Below are 23701 nucleotides of genomic sequence, written 5' to 3' on the forward strand. Positions count from 1 at the left end.
AGAGAGACAGGAACCTGTCTGAGCAGTGTAGACACAGGATACAAGTATTAGGATATAACAGATTAATGTAAATGTTGTTAAAGCTTACATTGCGTTAGCTCCACAGTTAAAGGATATATTACATCCTAATGGTAATTATTGAATGTAATTTATAAGACTTTGCGGAGCCACCTAGGATCAAAGGGTGGTGTCCCAGTCCGGTCCAGCAATTCGGTTCCTGCATGGTCTCCTCTACTAGTCTATTTACCATCTTTACAAGTCCTTTCACTTACATGCAAAGGAACATAATCAGGCCACCAAGCTTTGTGTATGTAGCCACCAGCTTAGCTCCAGAGAGACAACCCAGTCTGGGTACAGACAGATCCTAAGGCATGACACAGTGTTAATAAACTATCAAATAAATTAATTAATTAAAAACTGAGACATTGCCCTACCCCCAGGGTGAACCAAACACCAACACTCATAGTGTGGGCTGGTTTCAGCAAATTCATTGTGATTGTGTGATTTCTAAACATAAGGGGGACTGGATAACCTAGTGAAATTCGGCTCTAAAAACCTGGTATCCTCACACATGCAGTTCATAAGATCAGGAGTTCATTATCATCATCATCATCCACTACTGCCTCTGACCACGAACATAACACTTTTCAGGCGTATCTACGACTACATCCCAGCCTCAATATGCTTTAATACAACTATACATTTCCTATGTTAAAACACTCCTCCCATCCCTATCACACATCTTCAGGCTTAAGGGGTGAAAAGTGCCAAAAAGTCACATGTGTAAAAAGCAGCAGTTGCATACATAAGCTTTCTGAGCATGCGCAAAAATGCAAAGATACACTACACAAATGGGCATACATCTCACTGTGTATTAGGTTCAATGGCCATATTTCGGGTGCCATTTGGGCAGGTTCTAGGGTTTAAAGACCGTACTTTCTGGCTTGACCGAGACCCCTAAGATCCCAAAGGTATTTACCTTTTTTCTTCAGTTTAATTTATTTTAATTCATTAATACCATGCTTTCTGGTCCAGAATGTGCATTTATTGCACTGGGAAAATCTCCTACTTTCACTTTTGTTTCTTACTTGTTAAATAAGTGTGCAAAGAGTGAATTCAGTGTACTCACTACTTGGAAAGAGTGTGAATAAGGAGTGATGATTGAAATTCTATGTGCCAGGTACTACCATGCATGATTTTGTCCAGTATGTACGTATAATCTTGTTTCCATTACCTTACTTTGTCTGGAAACAAGTTTGCCAATTTGAGAATTATGCCATGTGCCAAGTCATTGGGTTGTTTCCTGGTCTTGAACAGACTGCCATTAAATCTTCTTAGGTGTGCATATGCCCATGCAAATTTAGACTATTAATATGGGGCAAGTTAGAGTACATTTTTAAACTACACCACCATATCCGCCAACTATGACACCACCATATCCGTCATCTACTGCACCAGCAGAATAAGACCAGTGATACAGGACTTGTTAAAATAATTTACTAAGTTTTTTTTTGTGTTGTTACCTTCTTGTAGAAGGTGTCATGAGCACATTTACATTGGCTGGATATACTAATTATATACTCACCTACTGCAATAATTACAAATTTTGTGTTTTCTTTTCATGAATTTCACAAAAGAATTATTTAGTTACTCGCACTGTACAATAGGCCCTACCTGTAAACTTTCCACTGCTGAAAGTCATTGGGAATCCTGATGCACCTCCAGCAAAGTCACTCATCATTATTGCAACATCTGTGGGGAGTTTCCCACCATTTGGCCGAGTGCAGTCTACTGTGTTAAGTATTTTATGACCTGTGGATTACAAATTCAGTTATTGTATGAGTTCAAAAACAAACGGGGATATATCAGTGGAGGAAAAGTAGATTTGGGTGTCACCAAGAAGTTACTTCACCAAAAGTTTGTATGTACATGGTCATAAGATTACATTATATTTGTAGAACCCCCAACAGAAAGTGGGAGAGGAGGGGAGGATGTGTCGGAGATAGTGACTCTAATACAGTTGTATAGGTAGAAAGTCAATTACAATGAATGATCAAGAATGTGCAGATGAAGAGGGTGATCAATTGTGTGGGAAGTGGTTGTAAAGACCAGCAGTCTTAGACATTGCTGGCCTGCCTCCAATGCTCAGCAGTCCCCTATTGCTGGTCTTCCCAATTAGAATCCTAAACAGAATCCAGCTGGGCTCAGGCTAGAGGTGCTATAACGATCTATTAAAACAGGATGATCTATTAAAACAGGATGCGATATTGGAACCCCTCTTGGGCGATAAACCTAAAATTGTTTTTCGTAAGAATAGAAATTTAAAAAGTCTTTTGTCTTCTAGCCAATTCAAAATAGAGAAGACATCAATACCTACAACTTTGAATTGGCTACCACCTAAATTATTGGGAAGTTACAAATGTAATAAAAAAATATGTATGACCTGTACCTCCATAACTGACAAAAAGAAGACTGTCATTTCAACTGTCTCTGGTGAAATTTTTCCTATCAAACAATATATCACTTGTGACTCCATGTTTGTTGTCTATGTACTAGAATGCCCTTGTCAGCGTCAATATGTAGGCAGAACTAGTAGATCTCTAAAAAAGCGTTTTAGAGAACATAGACGTAATATTACTATAGGTTTACAAACACATAGTTTATCTAAACACTTCTCGTTAGTACATAACCGAGACCCTTCAGGTTTACAACTAACTGGAATAGAATTAATAACTAAAACCTCTAGAGGAGGAGATAGATTTAGAAAATTATGTGAAGCAGGAACATTATGGATTTTTAAATTAAAAACCTTAAGCCGAGAGGGATTAAATGAGGCTTTAGATTTCTTTGAAGATTAACCACTTAACTAACTATAATATGATTGTAAGATGTTTATGCACTTAGTGCCAATTTGTGATCTGTTTGATTATGTTTACATCTAGCAGATTTTTATACCTCTGTAGACGTAACAATATATAGGTATATATTCATATTATGGCAATTTATAGTTACCCATTGTTATGTGCAATTATTATTAGACATGCCTATGTTTGTACATTTTATCTATCTTTTATATTCAATACCCTTCTCTCCGCTAATTTTATTTTATTTTATATATAAATTTTTATGCATTTGACAAGGTTCCAGCTTTGTATTAGGATTCCTTTTCACATTCCCGATTGGTTTTGCAAATGTAATCAATTAACTACTGATTGAAAGTTTGAACCTCCCCATTCCTATATAAAAAGGGATTATGACAAGGATCCTATACTTACTTTTTGGCTTGAAAAAGTCTCATTCCAGAGACGAAACGCGTCACCTACCTCTGTGTGATATACCTACCGCTAACTATTTGGAGTCTGGACACTTGCCCGATATACAGACCAGATAATGAGAATGCTCTTGATCTCTGCTCGAGTGATAGCTTACCCCCAGAGAGGTGCAGAGTCTAACGGAGGAGAGGTGTTCACCAGGGATTCCCGTAAGGGAATATGGTCTTGGCTGCTCTCAACCGCAGGCCGTAGTCCTCTAGGGGGCGCAGAGCAGATAATTCAATAACCACCAAATAGCCGTACAGCAGAATAGGTGTAGCAGTGAGGAGATGAACTGCAGAGAGCAAAAGCACTGATATCCACACAGGTGTTATAACTCTGGAACAGGACCGATGATGAGCGATGCCCTTCAGTGAAGCCACAAGTCTTGACTGTGAGATAAGCTGAACAGGTAATGCTGAGAAGCGGTGAGCTGCACAGGTAATGCTGAGAAGCGATGAGCTGCACAGGTAATGCTGAGAAGCGATGAGCTGCACAATCCACGATGTCAGGAACAACGGAAGTATATGAACAGGAGTCAGAGGAAATGCTTCCAATTAGATAGGGAGACCTGATGATCTGACACCCATTAAACAGAGGAGGGCCCTTATAAAGGGAACTGGCAGAAGATGATCCAAAAACTACGGAGCAGAGGTTTAAAGGGTCCCTGGGTAGCGCATGCGCAGACCACTAGGCAAGATGTCCGATGATAGAGGAACGCCATCTGAACAGCAGATAGCGGTAACCAAGGGAAACCAATAAACAGCACAGAACTAAACTGGTGAGATGCGTGATACAGATACAATATGTGTATATTTGAGTGTTTTTAGCATGGCAGTCATGCCTGGGTGTATTCATCTGTGTACTGTGTAAACACAATGGATATGGTGTGTGCATGTATGTAACACGGATTTGTTGCATATTTGCATGTAGATAATACAAAAATACTATGTCCATAGTAGAAGTGAATATATATGTATAATATATATATATATATATATATATATATATATATATATATATTAAATTGATCTAGGACATACCCTACCGCAACCATAAATCTGTCCCCACATTCACACATTTTAAATCCCCCCCCCACCCCCCGATGCAACATGGTTTTGCCAAGGTGCAAATGATTCAGGTCCTATATGTCCGTCTTTAAAAGCAGTTTGTCTAATTTGCCCGTACACATACTTGCCGAACGGTCTGTAGTATTGATATCAGCGTGATTTTGCTTAGATGTGGATGTCTGTTGGCTGAACTTTACTCAGACATTCTGCGATACATTGTTGTGTCTGATGATCTACAATCTGTGAACTGTCTGAATTGTTTCCTAGTTAATGCATTTGAATAAGGACCTCCTAAATTTTCTGGGCTGGAAAGAGTTAAGCATGTCACCTAAGACTTTATTGGGAAAATCCCTTGAGGACTTTGCATTATTGGCATAGGTACTACTGTATACCAAGACCTTTGGGTCATCTTCAGCCAATGCCAATAGTCTCAACCCCTTTGTCAATTTCTAAAACAAGTATTGTGAAATAAAGCTGCAATATCAGGAATGCTATGCTTACATTTAGAATATATTAATTATTAATATTAAACATTATAATCTTTTAATACACTTTTTCACATAAGCTAATACTGTGGTTAGCACTCATAGTTAAACATTAATTAGTGGTAAATTTAATCAAGTAACCTAATATAGTACATCATTACCTTTGTACTCTACAATGATACAAGTGTCCATTTCAGGATGCACTCCATCCATCAAGATCATAAATCTAAGATGCTCATCTACCTAAAACAAAAAAAAATGATACAAATAGGAATTATTATAAGTGACAGGTGCTTTTATTTATGTTGGAAATAGAAGGAATGGACAGAAAACCACTTTAAAGAAGCTGTGTTATACCTTAGTCACACGTGTGTTTTTAATTACAAGACAATAGACATCATCAGTAGCCAATATTAATACTATTACAAACAGTGATTAAAGTGGAAATTTAGAAGTGGCACTATGAAAATGTAATGGGAATTGTAAGTGTATGTAATTTGATAGTTTTACAAATAAGGTATTGGAGAAGTGTCGATATGGCATACCACTGTATACTCCCCCAGTTCGACCACTGATACAGGGGTATGCGGGTGTAAGGATATAGAGTCAAAATCGGAGTGCAGTGGCTGGGAAGGATGGCAGACTGATAGCAGTTTGCTAGAATCTAGAATGGCCAGAGGCAGCTGGATTTGGTAAACAGTAGAGCAGATAACTGCAAAAGGGTTCAGGCAGAGGAGAAGTTGAGAGCAAGTCGTTTTCGGTATAAAAGTTGAGGTTAGCAGACAGCAACTAGATCACTGGCAAGAGCACTCTAAGCTGGCAGGAAGGGACATGGCCTGGTTTATATAAGAAGTCAAGGGGTGCAGCAAGAGCATACTAGAAAATAAAGGAAGCAGTGAGACTGAGCTCAGGACACCGAGCAAATGAAAGGAGCTGTCCAATAACCAGAATAGCTCAGTCAGCAGAGCATCAGATTCCACAGACAGGATTCTTGGGTTCAAATCCTGACAGTGGGACAAAAAATGCATGTAACCATTGTGGTTGAAAAAACATTTGCAATTAATTATATAAGTGCTCAGAATGATCTTTATATTATATAAAATACAACAAAATAAATATATTTATTTTAGAGCCTTTTCAGTCTCTTATTTTAATGTTAATTCTGCACTACTGAAAACTGATTTAACAGACTTTTATTAGAAATTACAGCACACAATGTAGTAGCTTTCATGAAAGAAATGCAGATTTCAAAATAAATGTTTGTTCAATATAAAAAAAAAGAGCTGTCTGACCTGCTGCCAGATTCCAAAAGGAACAACATTGACATTTGTTAGCGTAACTCCGCTCTTGGTCAGATACCAAAACACAGGCCTTTCCGTTTTCCCAACAAATATTGGAACATCCGGTCTTCTCTGAGAAAGCTTCATGAGTGTAGGATAACTAGATATCAAAAGCAAGCATGGTTAGTATTATTTGGTATTTATTTTGAAATGCAAAAGGGTTTTATTATTAATATAAATTTATGTATAGTCTGCAGCTATCTCCAAATTGTTATAGCAGTGGTTTCCAAAACTGGAAATGGGGACTTGGTAACCTTCCTAAACAAATGGTTGCCCTACAATAATGAGATGTATTAGTTATGTAGCCTTATCTCTGTTGTAAATTAATGAAATTAATTGTGCTTTCTGAGATTACTAAATTATCATTTCTTTATAAAGAATATATACTGCTTAGAAATGTCATTTTATATACTTGTAACAATGATTCAATATGCGTGCAAAGTTATTCTGGAAAGAAAACTTTATTATATAGTATCCCTTTTGAGGTATACTCTATTCCCTTCTTAACAAAAATGCCTAATACTAGTAACATTTTCCTTAGTCTCAGTTTTAACTGTCCCTCACTAAGACTGAACATTAGAAGATTAGATTGGATGAACTACCTAAAATGACTCATATTAGAAAACATACCTTGATAAGATAAAGCTTTTTCCAACACATTAATAATGCAGGATCTCTTTATATATTATCCCCAATACAAAAAAAGAAGTATAAACAATTAAATAGAAAACATTCAAGTTATTGCTAAATGTCCAGTATAAAGAAACAGAAAAAAACAAATAGGTCAGGATAAAAAGATATGTAAGACTAGTGTCAAAAGCGCCTACAATATTGCATTAATAGCTTATCCTAAGGAAATATATAGATGTTGCCTGACTGTTATCATTGGTGGTAAAAGTTTATAACTGGTAATACATATATAAACAGATATTAAAATTCTAAAATCATACAGTGCAACTCTGAAAATCTTGTAACAATAGCAATCTACCATGTGTATTATACAGATGTAAAGATGATTTGAGAGGTTCTGTAAGTAATGTTATAATAACAGTGCACTACAGGAGAGTACAATGTGTTTAAGGGTTAATCTACCATTGGTTTGGATGCTATCATAGTTGATCTTTATGACTCCTAGTATAGTGCAACAATATACTACTCATAAACGAGGCATAAAGGTTATCGGCTGTTCATAAAATCTTTATGTGTCTATATGTGATAGATAAGATATAATATCTATATCAATTAGCTGCCATGCCTGAATAATATTATCGCAAATTCAATCCATATTGACAGCACAGGATATCATTTAGTCAGCATAAAATAGGGAATCCGTATTTTGTTATATTGCCACATTCACTATCAATGTTTATATGGCAGCAGTCTTCATAAATAATCCTTAGTAAATCAAACTAACCGTTTAGAAGGTTAATCACTATGCTTGGACTAGTAGCAGGTCAGTCATTGATCTCAGCTGTGGCTGAACTTCATATGTTGCGTTACAAATCCTGTGTTTAGTGTAAGTGTGCATGTTTTCAGCTGTATCTTTTGCACCTGCCAAGGTGTCAATGTAGGATTATAGTGATGACCAACACGGAATTACCTCTCAGATTCTGATTGGATAATTGCGACGCCATTTACTCGCTGTTTACTAGGTATGTGAAAAGTTTGTCTTTACTACCGTTCACACATGGGTCTCAGTAACTAGCACATGAAACTGTTAAAAAATAAATCTTGAATGTATACAAGTAGATTATCTTCGCATTTATGTTTTTTATTTATTTAGTTATTTCAAAATAATAGATATTAAAAACGTAAAAAAATTCCCATATATATGGGTTATATTTAAGAAAAAAAGTTTTTTCATTGGCTTGTTATTATATTGTGAACAGATGTTATTTTAATTTAGAGGTTATGATTGAGAAAATCCAGGTATGTGCGTTCTGATGCATTGTAAATATGCATGTAGTAAACATAGTACAATTGCTCCAAAAAACTACTTTACTAGGTATGCGTACATTTAGGTCAAAAGTGCACACTGTTTAAACTAAACGTATTTCCACCACTATTCACGTTGTGAAATTCTTAAGAATTGCATGGATTTGAATATGGGCAGAAATCCGCAAAATTTCCGAACCCTTTTTAAGGTAGTAAAATATGCACATTTTGCATTCCGACTTGAATCAGGCTGTGTAAGAATATAGAAAAACAGACGCAGCTGCTAGTTCATCATCTCGGAAGGCAGACCCATCCCTACAATGCGGCATCGCGGCAAAAAGAAAGTGTTTTTAAAATTCACAGCACACAAATAAAAAAATTATATATTAAAAATAAATATATAATTTTTTTTTATTCATAATATGTAAAATTCTGATGGAAAAAATACAAATAATAATAAGGTCCCAATTTAAGGACCAAATTTACATGAAAAGATTAATCCCAAATGAAAACCATTAAATATATAAAGCTATAATAAAGAGTAGAAATAGTGAGGGATCTTAATAAAAAAAACATATCTGATTCAGATCTAAAACAACTTAAGCATCCTCCATAAACCTTGGATCATCTGAATACATCTCAATATTAATTTACAGAGACACAAGCATCCATCCAATGGATAGTAGCCAGAAAGCACCAACATTTCGCACATCCAAACGGGCCCCACGGGTGATAATCACATACGTAATATGTACAAATGCATGTCTTTACATCTGTGTAACTCACAGATCACAATTGTTACAAGTTACACTGTTTTACATTTTAACACCTGTTTCTATATGTGTTGTGTTTTGACCTGTGTATTTTTTGAGATTATCATTATTAACATTTTCTTACTATAAAAGCCAGTTGGCATTTATATATTTCCCTAGACTAAACTATTAAAGAAACATTTTAGATCTTTGACACTAGACTTATATATTGTTTAATCCTAACCTATTCAACTATTTGTTTTTCTTGCTCTTAATACTGCACATTTAGAAATAGATTTAATGTTTTTATTTTGATTGTTTATATGTCATTCTTTTGTATTGGGGGATCACATATAAAGTGTTCATGCATTCATCTTCTTTGCTGTGAGTTTTGTTTTTGGGATATAGTTGTCCCAATTTTGAGCAGTTTCTAGTGACCTCAACTTGTATTTTTCTATGTACAGGAAGATTTTTAGCATCTGATTTTATTTTTATGACCTTAGAAAAAAGTCTGTAGCCTTATGTATGTCTTAATCAGGTCCAGATGTTACTTTTTGATGCCCTTGACAGCTTACTCTGTCCTCCCTCAGCACTAATTTCTTCTACCCACTGCCTTTGAGATTGATGGCTTCAACTTCCAAGAACTGCTCTTGTATAAGTGAAATTATGTATTATACCAGTAATTAAAATTATCAAAGATTGTTTAAGAAGTAGACATATATATGTATGAGTTATCTGGAAACTTGTTAACTACAGCTTTCAGAGAAACAGGAGGATATGCAATTAAAATATTGCTATTTTTGATGATGAGGTGATACTTACACATGATCAACAAGTGTCTCCCTGTACTGTCACTGTGAGGAGTGACTGTATAGGGAGTGACTTTTTTCTGTACCTGAATTACATGTTCCAGTATTGTGTGTCAACATTCTATGTAGCAAAGTACACTTAAAGTAAAAGGTGATGTTATATGCAAATGCTAAACTGAATCAAAATGATACAGACCATTAACGTTCTGTGTTTTCCAAATGTTTTTCCCCTTAACCAGCTAAATGTGATATGACGAAAACAGTGGTTATATTATATATTATATTTACCACACAGCAAAAATTAATCTGTAATCTTGACTATAGATTACAGTGCTTTATAAAAATAAAGAAAATAAATAACATCAAATTAACAATATTAAAGTGTTCTCATAAGTAATACTAGGTGTTTGCACTGTACAGGTGGTCACAAACCATGTTTAATTACTTTTAGAAGTTTAACACATATGTTGTCCTTTATATTAGTACAGCTAATACAGGCATGAGATATATTATCCATAAACCTAAAAGAAAGAATAATAATTTCTACTGCTCTGTGATTAAGTCATAAACACATACATGATCACCAGGTGCCTCTTTGCACAGTTACTGCGGAGAGCACAGTTATACAAGTTAGTGAGGTAGGGAGTGCCATAGGCAATGTGTGGAAAGATGGAATAAACTTATTCTGGATAATAGATCTGATTCCTGTAAATAAATTTGATGGTTTTGACAGATACCTAAGATGATCAGAGTGCATATGACTTATATAAATTAAGTCAGCACGACACAGTCTCTCCAGCCAATCTGAAGGAGGCTCATGAAGTAACCACCATCCTCGAGCAAAAGCTGGACCAATCAGCCAAGGATCAAAGACCATATACTTCTCACCAAGCTTCAATTCCATGCAGGCATGAGTTAGATAGGTAATCTGCAAAACATAACCAATGGTTTCAGTCTCAATTATTTACCACTTGGTCACAGATTTATCATTTTAAACAGCAAGTAAAGCCATTTTGTATTGTTGTAATCAGTTGAGTATCCCAGAAAGGGAGATTGAGGCCTCCCATGGAGCTAATCCCACAGAGTGAATTGCTCTGAATCCCTTTCACTGGGAAAGTACAATATACATTCCTGGCAAGTAAAGGGACTTTGAGTGACAGATGTGCTAGTTAGAAGGGAATGAATTTCCTGCCCGGTGCAAGGAATGATGAAAAGAACCAGATCCAGCATGGAAAAGAAATGAGACAGGTAGAGAGGCTGAAAGAGATATATAGGGAGAGTGAAAGAGAGAGAGTAAGAGAGAGACAGACACACTGAATAGGTGAGACTGAGAAGGAAATAAAAGAGAAAATAACACAGAAGGTAACAATTCAGTGATTGGTAGAGATTTATTGGTACTACATTCACTTTCAAATACCATGTTATGTGGTTAATATAATTGGTTCAGCACCAATCAAAAACTTTAGATCCAATCATGCTTGCAACTAAACCAATATTAATTACTAAAAAGAAGGGAAAAAAGTAAACCTTATTATGCAACACTCTGATATTCAACATGGATTGGATTCATTTAGCCTACAGATCTTACAAATCAAAGGCTACAGATCAACAAGCTGAATTGTTTTTGTGGTTTTTAATTTTTTAATTATTGTATTTTGCAACTGAATTTAATATGTAAATAATGTTTACGTTTCATAAAGTACATGGACCTGAAAGAAGTGTTAAATTACCCCAGCATATGCTGAGAACTATCCTCCTTTGTGGAAATGTTATCCTACACAGCAGGGAGTATGATTCAAATCCTGTGCAATCTAATCAATACATGATATGATTTAGTGCTGGTGAACACCCAGAGGAGATACCTCAGAGGAGAAATGATGTCCGCCACCTCCATATGTGCATCATGATAAAGGCAGGAGTATATACATTCAGGTGCATTGAGAAGCCAGTGCCAACTTGAATTACACATTATTGGAAGATCTACGGTGTGTTCTGAGTTCTGTACTGCTGGTTGCTATTTGATCCTGACCTTCCCTGATTAATTTATTACCCTTGGCTTGTCTTTGGAGATTACAATCTTGATCTGTATGTCTCAACCTCAGCTTGTGTTGAAATGTATTAACCTGATGAACATTGCATACCCATTTGTGCGTTTTATCTCTCCTCCTTAACATTGCTCACCGCTTCCTTAACTTAGCTAACTGCCCTAATGTGGACTGTTCTCATGATACTTCTTGCCCATCCTGTGGCTCTTCCATACCCCGTAACCTGGTCCTCATCTTCAGCTGTGTCTCTGCCAGAGAGGTGTAAGAGAAGCTGCTCCCCCCACACTACCATCCAACAGGTTTGTGATTGTAGACAAAATTTTGTATAATATTTGTTCAACACATTAAATTGGCTAGAGAAGGCGGGAGGGAGGAGAACATTGTGATTGTGATTTTGGGTTCTCTTTGGTGCTCCCTCTCATACCTGCCTCCAAAACATCACTCAGCCTTATTTTTCATCCAGGACTGTGAAACTAACCACTGAGCTCAACAGATGCTCTGATCTTTACCCTCCCTTTACCCTGCTTTAATAGCACCATCAATTCACATTGAGAGGAGGAGATAATTAGAGGGGGATTGGATTATAGTAAAACCGGCCAAATTTAACATAATCCTGTAACTGACAAAGATTTGTTCTTGTTGCAGTTACTGGCTTGGGAAATGCCAATTGCTAATATAGAGACCTGTTTCAGTATTTGCAACATTCATTTATTGCTTGGTCACAATTATTTTATTACCTTTGTATGAGAATGTTCTGTTTCATTCCCAACAAGACTAATGCACCACAATTCCCTTTAGGCTCAAGTTAATTATATTATATACAATTATATAATGTAATATAATGTAATTATATGCAGTTGTATAAAATTATATTTTTATTAGAGATGGTCACTGACCCCCGTGTTTTGGTTTTGGATTCGGTTTTGGATCTGGATTACCGTCATGTTTTGGTTTTGGTTTTGCAAAACCGCCATTGCGTGTTTTGGTTTTGGTTTTGTTTGGTTTTGTTTTGCTATTTTTTTGGAAAATCCATGTTTTTGGGCCTAAATTAACCCAATTTAGTGCTCCAACTGTTTTAGAGACAAGTAATCTAATTGTTGAGGTAATAAATCATCCAAAAAAACAGTTTAATTCTTCGTTGGTAGGCCTATTCTACACACAAAACAGATTGTCTTCCTCTCCATCTATGCATATTGGCAATGCAGCCATCGTCTTTGAATGTATATTACACCCTACACTTATAGTTAAATATGTAAAGAAATGGAAAAAGCCAGTTTGGTTTCTGTCTCTCAAGGCCCCCCTCCACTTGTATAAAATACCAAAAAATTCAGCCATTATAGACTGTACAATATTAATTGACATGGAGAAAGCCAGTTTGGTTTCTGTCTCTCTAGGCCCCCCTCCACTTGTATAAAATACTAAAAAATTCAGCCATTATAGACTGTACAACATTAATTGTCATGGAGAAAGACAGTTTGGGGTCACTCTGTCTCTCTAGGCCCCCCTCCACTTGTATAAAATACCAAAAAATTGAGCCATTATAGACTGTACAATATTAATTGACATGGAAAAAGCCAGTTTGGTTTCTGTCTCTCTAGGCCCCCCTCCACTTGTATAAAATACCCAAAAATTCAGCCATTATAGACTGTACAATATTATGAAAAATGGACAAAGCCAGTTTAGGGTCACTCTGTCTATGACACCCTACCCTTAAGGATAAATTGCCCTAACAGCAGCCTTTCAAGATGGTATGTGATATGGAAATGCCACAAGTCCCTTTCCTCTTTGGGGGTAGATTGCACCCTACAATTACATAGAAAGTTTTAAAAAGATGTTATCGGCATCATCTTCAGCTTAATCCTTACCCTCATCAGTGTGTACGTCATCATCACAGACTATCAATTCATCGCCGCTTGAATCCGCCATTAAAGAACAGTCAGTGCTTGGATGTCTTGGATGGTGAAGGCCTTCCTCGTGGAAGATGTAGTTCATTTTTATAAACATCATTTTCTCCACATTTTTGGGAAGTAACCTTCTACGGCGATCACTGACTAAGTTCCCTGCTGTGCTGAACACTCGTTCAGAGTACACACTGGAGGGTGGGCAGCTTAGGTATTGCAAAGCAAGTTTGTACATGGGTTTCCAAATGGCCTGCTTTTCTTCCCAGTAAGGAAAGGGACTGTCTGACATTTCCATATCAACTACCTCTTGAAAGTAATCCTCCACCATCCTTTGCATGTTTATACTCATATTGGATGGAGTTATGGGCAAAGTGACACATTTCTTTGAAAAATCCTTCAAACCAGCCCAGATGTTAAATTGTTCTGGTCTGCCCCCTGTGTCTTCCCTGCTTCTTTTTTGGAAATTTAATTTTTTACGAGCAACAGCTTGAGAAAGTGAAGGAGGACACGTCGTCAAGTTGAGGCCCAGTTCAGCGGCCAACTTGCTGAGCAATAGCTCCTTGCAAAAGTTCACATCTCGCTCATTTACAAGTAAAGACTCAATGTAGGTTTTAAACCTTGGATCAAGCACAGTGGCCAAAACGTACTGATCCGAGTTCAAGATCTTAATAACTCGAGGATCATTGTGAAGCGAATTAAGTACTTGATCGACAAGGCCAACATACTTTGCTGAATTGCTTGCTTTCAGCTCCTCCTGCTTTTCCAATAGTCTAATTAAAGGAATGACTTGGCTCAAACTAGCAGAGTCTGCACTGACCTCACATGTCACAACTTCAAATGGTTTCAGCACCTTGCACAGCACTGAAAGGATTCCCCACTGTGCAAGAGTGAAATACATCCCCCCTCCTTTCCCAATGTCATGACTTGTGCAATATGCTTGGATGGCTTTGCGCTGTTCCTCCATCCTCTGAAGCATGTACAGGGTGGAATTCCACCGAGTTACCACCTCTTGCTTAAGTTGGTGGCAGGGCAAGTTAAACTGCTCTTGGAGCTGCTGTAATCTCCTACATGCTGTGGCTGAATGCCTGAAATGGCCTGAAATTTTACGGGCCACCGAAAGCATCTCCTGCACCTCACGGTTATTTCGTAGGAAGCTCTGCACCACCAAGTTGATGGTGTGAGCAAAACAGGGAATATGTTGGAAATCACCCAGCTGTAATGCTTGCACTATATTGTTGGCGTTATCTGAAATGACATACCCTGGGGAGAGTCCGAGTGGTATAAGCCATGTATCAATCACATCTCTCAGTTTGCGTAACAAATTGTCAGCCGTATGCCTGTTAGTGAAGCCGGTGATACAAAGAGTGGCCTGCCTGTGACAAATGTTACGTAGTGGTGTACATGCTGCTGCTGTTCCTGCTGGTGAAGGTGAATGACCAACCCAGTGGGCTGTCACAGTCATATAGTCTTTGGTTTGGCCACTTCCACTTGTCCACATATCTGTGGTTAAGTGAACAGTGGGCAGAATGGCATTTTTCAGCGCAATCTCTACATTTTTACACACTTTTTGGTATAGTTGTGGAATAGCTTTACGGGAGAAATGGTGTCGCGATGGAATTCTGTAACGCGGACACAAAACCTCAATTAACTGTGAAAAACCAGCTGCGTTTATTGTGGAGATTGGACGCAGATCTAACACTAACATTGCAGCCATGGCGTCTGTGATTCGCTTGGCGACTGGGTGACTGCTGTCATATTTGCTTCCCCTCGCAAATGATTGTTTCACAGTTAATTGCTGAAATGTAGGACTGCTCATTTTATTCACCTGCCTCTGGGATGACGATTCACCCCCAGCAGCAGCAACAGCAGCAGCAGGACTAACGCTTTCTTCAGAGGAATCAATAATAGTGCCGGAGTCATCCAGCCTTAAGTGGGATGCCGGGCTAACTCCGAGCGCTACTGAGGATATTGATGAGGATGGTGTGGTGGGTGTATTTTGTAGCCGTCGGTATGTCAGTGAGCGGAGGGTCTTAGCTGATGAGGGAGTGCTTGTATTCTTTTGGGAAGAACTTTCAGCTTTTCCCAACACTTTGCCATGAACTCTCGTTAAATGGCGTAACATAGACGAGGTTCCAAGATGGTTAAGGTCCCTCCCTCGACTGACTGTGGCTTCACATACACTACAAATGGCTATACAATTGTTGTCTTGATTTTGGTAGAAATAATTCCACACATAAGAAGTGGATTTTTTGGTTTTATGCCCAGGCATGACAATGGCCTTTTTCTTGTCACGTGCCAGAACTGCTGCCACTGGTGCAGGACTTACACAAACAACCTCATCCTCATCAACATCCTCATTAGCGCCCTCGTCGCCTACACAAATCTCCCCCTCATCCTCTTCTAATTCCAAAGTGGCATCCTCAATTTGGGTATCACCGGCTACACTCGGGCTATTAAGGCACACATCAGCAGAATGCTCACGATTAGACATCCCACTGTTGGATGGACTCTCCACAGGGATTGTTGTCATTTGTGAATCAGAGCAAATATTCTCCTGTAATGCCTCACTGTTATCTTGCAGCTCGGCTTTGACGCGTAACAGTAGTTGTGCACCAATTGTAGGCTGGGTAACTTTTTGGGATCTGCCACTAATAGCCAAAGGTGAAGGCCTCATTCTCTCTTTGCCACTGCGTGTGTAGAATGGCATGCTTGCAATTTTTTTTTTATCGTCACTTAACTTTTGCTCAGTTACACTTCTTTTTCGCTTCAATACAGTAAAATTTTTTTTGGTTTTTGTTTTTTGCACTAATTTGAAAACACTGTTGTTTGACATCGCCTTGGCCAGATGACGTACTGGGAACACTAACATCAGGACTGGTGACAGAACCTGGTTGCTCATTCAGATCATATGTGGACTGCTTTGAATCCATTCTGAGCGCAAACCACTGGGGAGTGCTAAAAATTATTTAGTAGATTCTGCTGACAGTTATGACTTTTGACAGCCAGAAATATTAATGCACAATTAGGGAGGACACCCCAAAAGCACTGAGGAGTGCTAAAAATTATTTAGTAGATACTGCTGACAGATATGACTTTTGACAGCCAGAAATATTAATGCACAATTAGGGAGGACACCCCAAAAGCACTGAGGAGTGCTAAAAATTATTTAGTAGATACTGCTGACAGATATGACTTTTGACAGCCAGAAATATTAATGCACAATTAGGGAGGACACCCCAAAAGCACTGAGGTGTGCTAAAAATTATTTAGTAGATACTGCTGACAGAAATGACATTTGACAGCCAGAAATATTAATGCACAATTAGGGAGGACACCCCAAAAGCACTGAGGAGTGCTAAAAATTATTTAGTAGATACTGCTGACAGAAATGACTTTTGACAGCCAGAAATATTAATGCACAATTAGGGAGGACACCCCAAAAGCACTGAGGAGTGCTAAAAATTATTTAGTAGATACTGCTGACAGATATGACTTTTGACAGCCAGAAATATTAATCCACAATTAGGGAGGACACCCCAAAAGCACTGAGGAGTGCTAAAAATTATTTAGTAGATACTGCTGACAGAAATGACTTTTGACAGCCAGAAATATTAATGCACAATTAGGGAGGACATCCCAAAAGCACTGAGGAGTGCTAAAAATTATTTGGTAGATACTGCTGACAGATATGACTTTTGACAGCCAGAAATATTAATGCACAATTAGGGAGGACACCCCAAAAGCACTGAGGAGTGCTAAAAATTATTTAGTAGATACTGCTGACAGATATGACTTTTGACAGCCAGAAATATTAATGCACAATTAGGGAGGACACCCCAAAAGCACTGAGGAGTGCTAAAAATTATTTAGTAGATACTGCTGACAGATATGACTTTTGACAGCCAGAAATATTTATGCACAATTATGGGGGACACCCCAAAAGCGCTGGGGAGTGCCAAATATGAAGAAAAAATAATAAACCTCTATCCTCCTCTCTGCACTAGCGATTTTGGTTAGAGCAATTGCAAGAACAATATTGTATTCTCTGTCCCTGCTCTAATTAGCCTATGACTACACCCTGCTCTCTCCCTCTGTCAAATGGCGATGGATTGCTGTGGAGGCGTGTATTTATAAAGTTGAAGTATCGCGAGAACCGAGCCCCGAGATCCGACGACGTCACAATGACGTTCGGCCTCGATTTGGATTCGGAATGGGCGGGAGAGTACCGAGCTGCTCAGCTCGGTACTCGGATACCCAAAGTTCGGGTGGGTTCGGTTCTCGGAGAACCGGACCCGCCCATCTCTAATTTTTATAGCCAGTTTGGGAATCAGTGTTCCATTTCTTGCAGGCTTGAAAATGCATGAATAAAATCTAACTGAAATGTACTGAAATGGATGTTGTTGGTACCCCCTGTGGGCTGCAAAAAAAGGGACATTTGCTCAAGTAATCTCAGTCAGTATATCATGTCATTATTAAGCGCCAATCTGGAGTCTATGTTGTAAACCGGCAGTCAATGCATGCACCTGACAATTTTATTTACACTATTCCTCTGATCTGACAATATCATGCCTCTTTCACAGTAGATCACATAATTTTCCCAACTGAAAATATGGATTGCTACCAAACTCAGTGGTAGATTATGCACAATAATGTAACAGTTAGCTTATTGGGAGCACAGTGATTGTGGGCCTGTCAGCAGATATATTTTCTCCTAAAAGCAGAGGTATTTTTAGGTTCTTAAACATGACAGGTCTCAGCTCCATAGCCAATCTCAGATTCATAATTGCTCCTACAACACATATACACATAGTATAAAGTTACAAATGACATCAATAAAATAAGAAGCGTTATTGTTACATATCTTCCAACATTTAGGTAGGCAGCAAAGGGATGGGACGTGGCCATGGCATGATTGAATTCCCCCCTAAAGGTAATGAAAAATTCGCAAAAGACTATAATAATACCAATGAATATAAATTAGTATCCTAGTGTCCCGGATTCCTCAAAAAAGACAGGTAATCCTTATGTAAATAATGAGCTCTGTATCCTGCACAATCACGATCACAGGTAAAGTGCACAAGCTTAGATCTCATTTGAAACACTGTCAGAATGCATAATTCTATGTTCCAAAGTGAATGACCAGTTCACTTAATGGGATGTAAATCAATAGTATATGCAAATGTCATAATAAGCCCTGATCTGATTTGAAGATCATAGTGGACCCTGTCACAAAGTTGAAATGAAAAATCATATTAAGAGAGACATTGTTAGCGATCCCACCCGATCAGGAGTAATAGCTGTTGGGGGGAAATCTCCCCTTCTTAATATCCATCCAAGCAGACAGACAGCTCACAGTTGGGATCTCTCCACGTTTATTCAGGCGTTAGACAGCACATCTCTCAGATCTTGTAGCATAGTGTTTTTGCATGTTCAACAAAAGAAAATCAAAAGAAATCGAGATAGATATAAACCTGCTTCTTGTGCTCAACCATGGGTATAAGGTTTTTACTGACTCGTTTCGCCATTGCAGATATGACTTTCTCAAAGATAACTGCTATTAATGTGACCACCTTTTTATAGTTGTATATCCCTATAATCAGGGTGTCATGCTAGCCGGGACACTAAGACCCACCCACTGGTATTGACGCTGCTAGGAGGCGCTGAGTCTAAAACATACTTCTGGTCTTCGCCAGGGACGTCCGCAAGGGAGTTTGGAGTTCGCAGCAGAGACACGCAGGTAGTGGCCCTCCTAGGTAACCACCAGAGAGGTAGAGGTGGTTGGCGAGGTTGTACAATCCGGGTCAGAACTATGCAAGCAGATAAGTACAAAAGGAGCAGGCAAAGGCAGCGTTAGGGAGTTCAGAGGTCAAACCAGGAGATCCAGAATATGCCAGAAGGGGAATCCAAGTGCAGAGTCAAGAAAGCCAGGTCCGTAACCAAAAGGACAATCAGGGTGCAGGAATACAGGAGCGCTGGAGCATAAAGGGACCTTGATACTCTGGCACCCTAATGGTGCCAGGAAGTCCCTTAAATAGTGTGCACTGTGCTGATTGTTTGCAGTGGGGTTGGCAGTCAGCTGATTCTGACCGCCAATAGGGAGCTAGGCAACGGGACGCAGAGAAGTCACGCATCGCATGGTCCAGCAGCCGCCGGGCCCAAGTACAGAAGCTTCCCGTTGCTAGGCAATGGGACGCGATTGACCAGCACAGGAAGTCGCCTGTTCCCAGCACTTCCTGAATGTGCAGGGACGGCACCTGACAGTACCCCCCCTCACTCCAATAAGTAGAATCCTTCGAGGAAAGTTTCTTTAGAAAGGCAGACAGAAGACGGGGGCGTAAAGATCCTCCTCATTCACTCAAGACCTTTCTTCAGGTCCAAACCCTTTCCAGTGAACCAGATACTGGGAGGGCCCGTGAGAGCGTTGAACATCCAAGATGTGACTGATTTCATACTCGTCACCCTCCATTGTCGGAATGGGAGACGGAAAGGTGGGAATGCGGGCAAATTTATTAAGTATTAGGGGTTTCAACAGTGATATGTGGAAAGTATTGTGAACCTTAAGGGAGGAGGGTAGAAGGAGTCTATAGGTAACAGGATTGATGACTTGAGTTACTGGAAAAGGACCAATAAATCGTGGTGCCAGCTTCATCGATGGTACCCATAATCTGAGGTTCCAGAAAGAAAGCCATACTTTCTCCCGGCGGAGAACAGGAACCAGTCTTTGATGGTGATCTGCGGAACAGTTAACTGTCGAGAGGACTTCGGTAAATTTTCCCTTGCAGAGTTCCAAATATGAGATAGATCATGAACAAGAGAGTGGGCAGCTGGAACTGTGGGAGCAGGAGAGAAAGAGAAGTCCAGTAGAATGGGATGAGAACCAAACACTCTATAGAAGGGAGAGTAACCAGAAGAACCATGAACATGATAGTTATGGGCGAATTCAGCCCATGGAAGTAGATTACTCCACTCAGATTTATTGTTGGAAGAGAAACAATGGAGAAAAACTTCAAGGTCCTGATTTACTCGCTCAGTTTGACCATTGTTCTGGGGATAATAGCCTGAGGAAAACTTCAAACCGACTCCCAAATCTTTACAGAAAGCTCTCCAGAAGCAGAATACGAATTGGACTCCACGATCGGATATTATCTCTTGCGGGCATCTGTGGAGGCAGAAAATCTCCTTAATAAACATTTGTGTTAGTCTGGGGACGGAAGGCACACCACACAGCAGGACAAAATGAGCCATCTTTGAAAACCTATCCACGACCACCCAAATAGTGTTGAAACCATAGTTGAGAGGTAGATCGGAGATGAAATCCATGGAATGACTTACCCAAGGTTTTTCTGGAATTGGCAGGGGGGAACAATTCTGCCGGAGAGTGTCTGGGAGATTTACTTTGGGCACAAACCATATAGGTAGCAACAAATTTGCGGGTATCATGTGGACCACCAGTAACGCTGGGAAAGTTCGGCAAAAGTCTTCTTGAAGCTGGCGTGGCCTGTGAATTTAGAGGAGTGAGCCCAGCGAAAAGCCTTCAGGCGGAGATGTGGATCAAGGTAAGAGCAACCAGCTGGAGGAGTCCTAGGAGTGGGTCTAGTGATGGCAACAATGCTGGAAGGTTCGAGTATAAATCGAGGATCAAAGACAGGAAACAAGTCGGATTCATCAAAGGATCAAGACAAGGCCTCAGCCCGGGAATTCTGGGCTCCGGAGCGATAAGTAAGTCTCAGGTTTAAGCGACTGAAGAATGAGGACCAACGGGTTTGACGAGGGTTCAAACAGCGGACATCTCGGAGGTAAATAAGGTTCTTGTTGTCAGTAAATACAGTGATCATATGGATGGCTTCTCCCAAAAGATGGCACCACTTTTCTAAACCAGATTTGATGGCAAGTAATTCTTTATCCCCTATACCATAATTGCGTTCAGAAGGGGAAAACTTCCTGCAGAAGAATCCACAGGGGTGAAAGATACCAGCAGGGGATTCCTGCGAGAGTACAGCACCTACTCCGACCAATGAAGCATCCACTTCCAGGAAAAAAGGCCTCCCTTGGTTGGCCTGGACAAGGACAGGAGCCACCGAGAATGCTTCCTTTATGGTATCAAATGCTGAAGTGAGAGCGGTAATTGGTGCAATTAGGATAAAAAATTGCTTGATGAATTGCCCATAGTAGTTGGCAAAGCCGATGAAATGTTGTACCGCTTTCAGCCCTAAAGGTCGAGCCCAATTAACAATTGCAAACAACTTCTCAGGATCCATCTCCAAACCAGAGCCAGAGATAATGTATCCCAGGAACGGAATCGAGAAACCTCAAACACACATATTTCGAGTTTGCAGAACAATCGGTTTGCTCGGAGACGGGTAAGGACCTCTTTAACATGACAATGGTGAGAAGTGAGATCAGGAGATAAAAATCAAAATATTGTTCAAGTATACTATTACAGAACTGTAGAGAAGATCCTGGAAGACTTCGTTGATGAAGGTATGAAAGTCTGCCGGGGCATTACAGAGCCCGGAAGGCAGAACTAGATATTCAAAATGTCCCTTGTGGGTACTGAAGGAAGGTTTCCATTCGTCACCCTCTCGGATGTGGATTAGATTGTAAGCTCCCCTGAGGTCCAGTTTAAAGAAGACTTTGGAGCCACTAATCTGATCGAACAATTCTGTGATGAGCGTAAGACTGTACCTGTTTTTTAAGGTTATGGGGTTCAATTGCCGATAGTCGATGCAAGGACGCAAGGTCCCATCTTTTATTTTGATAAAAAAGAAACAGGCGCCTGCCGGAGACTAAGATTTCTTGATAAAGCCTTGATGGAGATTTTCAGTGATGTAAAGAGACATGGCCTGATTTTCAGGCAGAGAGAGTGAGTGAATCCTCCCTTTGGGAATAGGTTTATTGAGTAAAAAATTGATAGGGCAATGCCAAGGGTGATGTGGAGGAAGTATTTCTGAGGCAACTTTGCAGAACACATCCTGGAAAGATGCATAAGGAGCAAGGAGCTCTCACTGGGATGAAAGGATACGACAAAGAACAGAGGTTTAAATAGGCTTGACTTTCGGAAGACACTTCTTGAAGTACTTAGGCCCCATGAGGTAATTTGAGCCAAACTCCAATTGAATTGGGATGCATGAAGTTTAAGCCACGGAAGGCCCAGAATGATAGAATTAATGGACTGAGGAAGAACCAGAGATTTGATAGTCTCTGTATGAAGTACCCCTTCCGTTAGCCGATTGGGAGCAGTAAACCGGGAAACAGAACCATTAGAAACTCGATTCCCATCCACAGCGGTGAGGAACAATGAATGAGGCAGATCTTGAGTGGAGATATGGAGTTGTGAAGTCAAAGTGGCGGAGATGAAATTTCCGACTGAGCCGAAGTCCACAAAGGCAGATGTTACATGAGGGTCAGCTGGATACTCCTGCTGACACTCAAGATGGTCATCAAGAAGTCTGGGCTAGCAGAGATGTAGGGAGTAGTAGAATTAACTCCTAAATCGGCCTCCCTTTCGCCGATTAGGAGGAGGCTTTTCCCGGCCTCTTAGTACAAAAGACTGGATTCTCCACAGTAAAGGCATACATTTTGCTTGAATCGTCTCTCTTTCTTCAGGGGATAGACAAGAGCAAAAATCGAGGAGCAAGACGAGGAGAAAAAGATCTGGGAGAGGAAATTTTGTGTGAGCGTTCCCAAAAGCGTAGATCGATTCTGTTACACAGAGAGATGAGGGTGTCCAGATCCGCTGGGAGTTTGCGAGAGGCCAACTCATCCTTAACCTGATCCGCCAGGCCTTGCCAGAAGGTTACCACTAATGATTCGTTATTCCACTTCAACTCAGAAGATAATGTACGGAATCGCACCGCGTATTGACCACCGTTTGAGAGCCTTGGCGTAAGTTAAGGAGGCTAGAGGCAGCCGAGGAGACCCGGCCTGACTCATTGAATACTTTGCGGAAAGATTTGATGAAAGAGGCGTTCTGCAGAAGGGGATCATTATGTTCCCATAGGGGGGAGGCCCAAGCCAAGGCATGTCCAGAGAGCAGGGAGATTATTAATGTAT

The 23701-nt window shown here is 39.7% G+C and overlaps 1 protein-coding gene across 1 annotated transcript in view; it reads right to left on the bottom strand.

Annotated features, from left to right (window-relative positions):
* Nucleotides 1–23701, bottom strand: part of LOC142158849 (cytidine monophosphate-N-acetylneuraminic acid hydroxylase-like) — a 91607-nt gene that overhangs the window by 33869 nt on the left and 34037 nt on the right. Inside the window, exons 5-8 of the mRNA XM_075213168.1 lie at nucleotides 10440–10630; nucleotides 6159–6306; nucleotides 5028–5109; nucleotides 1675–1812 (exon numbers count right to left, since the gene is read on the bottom strand). Coding sequence (XP_075069269.1) covers nucleotides 1675–1812; nucleotides 5028–5109; nucleotides 6159–6306; nucleotides 10440–10630 — 559 coding nt within the window. The remainder of the gene's footprint in view (nucleotides 1–1674; nucleotides 1813–5027; nucleotides 5110–6158; nucleotides 6307–10439; nucleotides 10631–23701) is intronic.

The sequence above is a fragment of the Mixophyes fleayi genome, chromosome 5 (genome assembly GCF_038048845.1).
Source record: "Mixophyes fleayi isolate aMixFle1 chromosome 5, aMixFle1.hap1, whole genome shotgun sequence".
Classification (NCBI taxonomy): Eukaryota; Metazoa; Chordata; class Amphibia; order Anura; family Limnodynastidae; genus Mixophyes; species Mixophyes fleayi.